The 7894-nt window shown below is 53.1% G+C and overlaps 1 protein-coding gene across 1 annotated transcript in view; it reads left to right on the forward strand.

Annotated features, from left to right (window-relative positions):
• Positions 1–7736: 7736 nt before the first annotated feature.
• C2CD4C (C2 calcium-dependent domain containing 4C) overlaps positions 7737–7894 on the forward strand; it is a 1235-nt gene continuing 1077 nt past the window's right edge. Inside the window, exon 1 of the mRNA XM_006898029.1 lies at positions 7737–7889. Coding sequence (XP_006898091.1) covers positions 7737–7889 — 153 coding nt within the window. The remainder of the gene's footprint in view (positions 7890–7894) is intronic.

Consider the following 7894-nt stretch of genomic DNA (forward strand, 5'->3'; position numbering starts at 1 on the left):
GAAGACCATAGCCTGTATCAGACGCACCTTAGTCTCCAGAGAGACACCATTGCTCTTCAGTACTTTGGTAATCTCCATCCAACATACCCACCACAAAACCATCCATCCATTCATAGATCCATCAATCCACACAACCATCCACACATCCATCCATCCAATATCCACTCATCATTCCATATACCTGTCCACTGACACATGCATCTATCTGCCCACAGATCCATCCAGTATTCACCCATCATTCTTTCTACTAGTCCACCCACACATCCATCTATCCACCCACCCACCCATCCATCCATTTACATATTCATCCAGTTATGTTGTTGTTGTTGTTGTTAGGTGCCATTGAGTTGAGCACAACACACAGTGACCTTATGAATAAAAGATCTGAACCCTGTTCTGTCCTGCACCACCCTCGCACTTCCTGATCCACAAGAGCACATTGCAGAAGTTACTGTGTCAGTCCTTCTGGTTGAGGGTCTTCCTCTCCTTCACCCACTCTCCACCCTTCCCAATATCATGTCCCTCTCCAAGGAATAGCACCTCCTAGCAACATGTCCAAAGTATGTGAGGCGAAGACTCATTATTCTTGCCTCCAAATAACACTCTAGCTGCACTATCTTCAAGACATATCTATTCATTCTCTTGGCCATCCATTGAATGTTCAGTCCTCTTCTCCACCACCACAGCTCAGAGGCATCGATTCTTTTTCTGTCATCCTTATTAATTGTCCAGGTCTCGGATGCATAGCTAGTAATCAGAAAGATCAAGGCCTGAATCAGATGCATCGTAATCCTCAAACTGACATGACTACTCCTCAATGATTTGGCAAGGTCTCTAACAGCAGATTTTCCCATTGCAATGCGTCTCCTTATTTCCTGACTGCTCGTACCAGTGTTAATTGTGGATCCAGGTAAAATGAAGCTGTTGACAATTTCAATCTCCTTTCCACCCATCACGACACTGCCTATTGGTCCAGTGGTAAGAATCTCTGTTTCCTTGATATTGAGATGCGATTCATACTGAAGGCTGCATTCTTTAAACTTCTGCAACAAGTGCTTCAGATCCTCCTCACTTTCAGCAAGCAAGATTGTGTCATCTGATTAACTCAGGTTATTGATGAGTCTCCCTCCAATCCTGATGTTTCTCTTCATAGAGTCCAGCTTCTTGGATAATTTGCTCAGCATATAAATGGAACAGGTATGGAGAGAATACAAACCTGATGCACTCCCTTCCCAATTCCAAACTAAGCAGTGCTTCCCTGTTCTGTTCACACAACAGCCTCCTGATAGGTTCTGCATGAGCACAGTCAGATGCTCTGGGATTCCCATTCTTCTTAATGTCAGCCACACCTTGTTATGATCCACACAGTCAAATGCCTTTGTATAGTCAATAAAGTACAAATAGACATTCTTCTGGCTTTCCTTACTTTCAGCCAGGATCCATCTGACATCAGCAGTGATATTCCTGGTGTTATGACCTCTTTTAAATCCTGTTTGAACTTCTGGCAGTTCCCTATCTATGTCCAGCCGTTTTGGAATGATCTTCAGCAGTATTTTGCTTGCATGTGATAACAATGATATTGTTCAATAATTTCCACATTCAGTTGGATCACCTTTTTTTGGGAATGGGGACAAATATGTACCTCTTCCAACCCATTGGCCAAATAACCATCCTCCAAATTTCCTGACATAGACTGGTGAGTGCACCCAAGGCTGCATCTGTTAATTGAAACAAGTCAATTGGTATCACATCAATTCTTGAGGCCTTATTTTTTGCCAGTGCCTTCAGTGCAGCTTCTACTGCCTCATTCATTACCATTGGCTCCTATTCATATGGTACTTACTCAGATTTTTCAGTGTCTATCAATTCATTCTGGTACAGTGACTCTGTGTATTCCCTCTATCTTCTTTTGATGCTTTCTGGGTCATTCAATACATTGTCCATAGCATCTTTCAATATTGTGACTTGAGGCTTAAATTTGTTTTTCAGTTCTTTCAGCTTAAGAAATACAGAGCAAGTTCTTCCCTTTTTATTCTCCAATTCCAGCTCTCTGCACATTCCACTATAATACTTTGCTTTTCCTCTCGAGCTGCCCTTTGAAATCGTGTGTTCAGCTCTTCCACTTCGGTATCCACCCACAATTCCATCTACTCACACATCCACCCACCCACCCACTCACCCATCCGTCCACCCATCCACACACCAAATTTCTACCCATAATTCCATCTCCCAGTCCACCCAACACATCCGCCCACCGAGCCATGCATCCATATCTGCCCACCCACACGTCCATTTCCATCCATTCATACATACATACATACATACATACATACGTACATACATGCACCCATTCATCTAGTATCCACCCATCTTTCCATCTTCCGGTCCACCCTCACATTCATTCACCAAACCACATAGCCACCATCCATCCATCCATTCATTGATCCAACATCCACTCATTATTCCATCTACCAATCCACCTATCCACATCTGTCCATCCATTCATCCATCCATTTAGTATCCACTCATCGTTCCATCTACCAGTCCACCCACACTTCCATTCATCCACTGCCTGTCCACTCATCCATCCAACATCCACACATCATTCCATTTACCAATCTATTTATCTATCCATCCACCACTAATTCATTATTTGACCTGTTGACCCGTTCATCATTCTTACAATCATCCATTGGTCTATTATTCATGTCATTTATTCACCCACCCCCTCATCCATCCACACATACCTTCCTCTATCCATCTGTTCATAATTTCAATTACCAGTCTGTCACTCTAACATTCATTCATAACGCCATTAACTTCATTTCCCCATCCACTCACTCAATAGCCACTCTTCATTCTACCTGCCAGTCTGTCCACACATATGCCCATCCGGCCCTTCACCTACACACTCATTTATTCATCATTTTACCTACCAACCCACTTACCACTGTAACAGTTATCCATCCACCTACCAGTCCATCTATCAATCGATCCCGTACCCCACCATCACTTATTTCATTTATCCACATGCCTGTCCTCCCACCTCTTTCATACCTCTATCCATCTTCTTTCTATCCAGCAGTTCACCTAACTGTTCCGTGTACCCTGTGGTTCATGTGTTGATTGTTGTTGGATGCTGCTGACTCAGCAACGCAGTGTGCAACAGAACAGGGTCCCTGCGGTCCTGCCCTGACCTCACTCCTCGTGCTGACACCCCTTGTGCTGGCCATCTTGCTGCAGGTCTTCCTTTCCCACTGACCAACACCTTTTCTCAGAGTGACCTCCTTCTTCTGTGCTCCTCCTTCCCCGGCATGCACAGCATATGGGAGGTCTCAGCACCTCACTCCTTGGCTACACATCCTCTGAGCCTGATGTTTTGGTTCTTTGAGCTGTCCACAGTATGTCCAACACCATAGGTGGAAGTCATCAATTCTTGGTGTCGAGAGGGTCTGTGTGCACCTCACTCACCTGCTCATCCTCCACTCACATACCCCTCCACGAACCCTCGCTTTGGGCTTCCTACTGGCGTGGTGAAGCTCTGGTGCCTTGGGGTCTTCACAGGATCCTTATTTGTAGATAAGGAAAAGAAGGCCCGGCAAGGTAGGTGACATGTCACAGGCCACAGTCCACTGCCAACTACCCACAGCCTATAGTCCACAGACCATGGCCTAGACCACAGAGCATGGCCCAGCCCACAGGCCACAGCCCACAGTTCACAGTTGACACAGATGACAGCTCTCAGCCCACAGGCTGCAGCCCACACAGATCACAGCTGTCAGCCCACAGCCCATACAGATCACAGGCCACAACCCACACAGATCACAGCTCTCAACCCACAACCCATACAGATCACAGTTCACAACCCACAGGCCACAACCCACACAGCTCACAGCCTACAGGCCACAGCCCACACAGATCATAGCTTGCAGCCCACAGTTCATATAGGTGACAGCCCCAAGTCCACAGCCCACAGCCTACAGCCCACAGTTCACAGGCCATAGATTACGACAGCCTACAGTGTACAGACCACAGCCTAAATCCCACAGCCACCAGCCCACAGCCTACAGCGCACAGACCACAGCCTACAGTCCATAGCTCCTAAACCATAGGTTATAGCCCACAGCCACCAGTCCACAACCTACAGCCTGTAGCCCACAGTCAACAGACCACAGTCTGCAGCCCACAGCCTACAGTCCACAGCTCATAAGCCATAGGTTACAGCCCACAGACTGCAGCCCATAGCCCCCAGCCTACCTACAGTTCACAGTCCATAGATTATAGACCACAGTCTACAGCACACAGCTCATAAGTCATAGGTTACAGACCACAGCCTAAATCCCACAGCCACAAGCCCACAGACCACAGTCCATAGCTCCTAAACCATAGGTTATAGCCCACAGCCACCAATCCACAGCCTACAGCCTGTAGCCCACATCACAGCTCATAAGTCATAGGTTACAGCTCACAGCCTACAGCCTACAGTCCACAGCTCAGAGACCATAGATTACAGACCACAGCCTAAATCCCACAGCCCACAACCTGCAGCCTGGAGCCCAGAGTCCACATCTACAGCCCATTGCCCACAGTTCACAGCCCACAGCCTACATCCATGTCCCATAGACCACAGTCCACAGGCTATGCCCCACAGACCATGGCCCATAGCCCACACATACCACCTGGAGATGGGACCCACATCCTGACTTGCCCTGTACCACCCTGAGCCAAAGAAGCACCTGGGATACTGGATGGTGGGGACTGGTGGCTGCAGCCCTATTCTACCTCCCAGAGTCCATTTGGCTCACCTTGCTGGGCTAGCCTTACCCTTGGGGTGCCTGGGGAGGTGCACCATCCCTGAGCAGCACTGGAGCTACCCAGGGTAGGCAGAGCAGAAGCAGATGCATTAAAGACCATGACAGGTGTCCACCATAAAGGTAGGACATGGCCTCCATGCCTCAGTGGCCCCCCACTTTCTGTGGGGCTGCCTGCTGTGGGTGTCAGTTCTTCAGATCTTCCAGAATATGTCACTAATCGAGGTACCCCCAGCCTTTTTGCTTGACTATCCCCTAAACATCCTCCTGTTGGGAGAATGGTCAGCTTGAGAACCTCAGCTTTTCCTCCTGCCCCTCTCAGGATCTGCCCAGCCCTAGGTGTTGCCCAGGTGTGATGGGGTGGACTCTGGGAGTCCTGAGCCAGCCCCTGTCTTCCTTATCTTCATGCATGTCCTCAGACCTGAATACCGCACTGACCTTACACCCTCCTAAAGGACACTCCTTGGCACTTTGCAGAGGTGACCCTCACCACCATCTGTCCTTCCCAAGTGGAGGCCCAGAGACGTGGAGATGATGCCAGCCTGCACCACACAGCCAAGGAGCAGTGGGCCCGGGGCTTGCATCCTGAACCGCTTAGCCACCTCTTCCCAAAAGAACTGAGTGGGGTAGAGAAGAGTCACCTCACAAGGGGGTTGGCTGCCCTCTTCCAGACTGAACCCATCCTGTGGGACAAAGGAGGGGGGCAACCCCTGGAGGAGGGAGCATCATTCTGAGGTCACCACCACGGTGGGGGCAAGAAGAGCTGTTCCGGGGTCACCACCATGGCAGGGATGGGGTGAAATGCTGTTCTGGGGTCACCACCATGGCAGGGGTGGGGTGAAATGCTGTTCTGGGGTCACCACCATGGCAGGGGTGGGGTGAAATGATGTTCTAGGGTCACCACCATGCCCCTGGGAGGAGAGAGCACTGTTCCAGAGTCAGTATCACAAGGCCTCTGTCTGCCCAACAGTTACTGTGGCCATGTGGTGCTGATGGCCACCTCCTCTTGAAGCACAGGGCCCACGTTGGCTAGGTAACTGACCAGGGTGCTCTTTTAAATGACGTTTTACCGTGTTTCAGTGAAAGATTACACAGAGGTTAAGGGCATCTGTCAGCACCCTGGTGGAAGTGTCCTGTTTATTTCACTCTCAACACGCTAGTGTCCTGTCCCTCATATCCTCATCTTTGTGGTGGGGTGAACAGTGACCCTGGGCTTTTAGAGGTTTCTGAGCAGGGCATGGATCTAAGGGACAATGTCCATCCTTTATTGCCCCTCTTGTGTTAAAAGCTGGTCTGAGAGTCAGGGTTGGGCTAGGGTCTTGGTCGGGGTCAGGGTTAAGGTCAATGTCAGGGTTAGGGTTCCTGAGTGAGTTAGCTAGCTGAGTGCCTGAGACACATCCTGATCCACGCAGCTCTGAGGATGTTTCTCAGGGACTCAGGTCTCGCTGGTCCAGTTAGCCTGGTGCCTTTCCCAGAGTCTCCCTCTCACTCTATGTGGGGTGCTGAGGCCGTGAGCACCAGCCGTCCAGTTCTGGCACCAGGGCAGAGGGTGTCATGGCTGCTGCAGGCTGTGAGCCCTATGAATTTGTCTGTCCTCTGAGCCTTGGGGCACCTTCTTGCTCTTTGCTGACCAGTGACTGAGAGTCATTTCATGACTCTGGGTACTTCCCATCAGGATGCAGAAAGAAGGTGAACCTGGCACTAGGCCATGCAGAGTGGTGGTTGTCCCTTGGGCCCTTGGCCTTCAAGCTCGGAAGTCTGCCCGGCCAGAGGCTTGTGGGTTAACCTTGAGAAGGGTGTCTTCTGTGAGAGCCTGTGCGCACACACATCTACACTTATGCCGTCTGCGGTCATGGACCTCTGGTCTACCGGCGCACATAGTTTTGGTTATGACTGGTAGTGACAGGAGTAAGGATTCCTTGGTGCCCCGTCCTGGTCTTGCGCTGTGTGTGTGGGGCGCTCACCCATGGCTGGTGCTACGACCCCCATCCCTCCCCCCCCTACCCCATCACCACAGACCACTCCATCAATGTTCTCCGAGGAGGAGATCACTGAGGCTCAGGGCTTTTCGGTGCATTTCCTGCCCCCCAAATCTGCCAGCGGCTGGGCGTCAGCCGATCGTGGCTCCTGCCCATCAGCAGCCAAATCCTGGCGAGGCTCTCCTCTGCGGCCCGTCCCGGGAGCTGTGGGGGGCGGCGCCGTCCCCCGGTCCCCCGGCGGGGACGGAGCGAGGGGAACTGCGGGATGCGGTGCGCGCGGCCGTACTAGGAGGAATACGGCGCGGCGGCCGCTGGGCGGTTTCCCGCCGCCGCTGAATGAGTGCGCTGCGCTGCCGCCGCCGTTAGGGTTCCGCCGCATCCCCGCTTCCGCCGTGTCTTCGAGAGACCCCTGTGTGCCCGCGGGGAGACCCCAGCCCCAGCACACCCCCAGGCCGGTGAGCTCCGTGCCCCCCGCCGCGCCCGCAGGGGCTCCACGACCCCAGCCCCCCACGCGCGCTGAGCCTCTTGGGGAGCGGGAGGGGGGGCTCGCTGCGCTGTGGCCCCGAGACCCAGAGTCCCTGCGCCCCGCGCCGAGCCCTGGACTCGAGGCCCCGGAGCAGCCACAGGTGGGAGCCGAGCAGGCGGAGCCGGGGCGCCGTGAAGCCGCCCGCACCCTGGAGTCTCCCCTCGGGACAGCGCGCGACCCTTCTGAAAGCGGTCGGGGCGCGGGTGGGCTGGGGGCGGCCCCCGGGAGCTCGGCGCTGACGAGCGCATCTCGCCCGCAAGGCGCGCACTCGACTCCCCCGCCCTAGGGCCCCCCCGCGCAGTGACCCCCACTGCGGGCCCTGGAGGCCCTGCCGCTGCGACCCCCAGCTGCTTAGGAGCCCGGGCCACCTCCTGACAGGCCCCTGTCTCTCTCCCCAGAAGCCGCCGCACACCCGCCCCCATGAGGAGAACCAACATGTGGCTCCTGGAGCGACTTCGGGGCGCCGGCGAGAACGGTGGCGCCAGGGGCGAGGCGAGCGACAAGGCCGGCAAGGGGCCGCTGTACAGCAACGTCCTCACGCCGGACAAGATCCCTGACTTCTTCATCCCCCCGAAGCT

Source organism: Elephantulus edwardii, unplaced genomic scaffold (genome assembly GCF_000299155.1).
Source record: "Elephantulus edwardii isolate Elephantulus edwardi_28Jun2011 unplaced genomic scaffold, EleEdw1.0 scaffold00217, whole genome shotgun sequence".
NCBI classification, from domain to species: domain Eukaryota; kingdom Metazoa; phylum Chordata; class Mammalia; order Macroscelidea; family Macroscelididae; genus Elephantulus; species Elephantulus edwardii.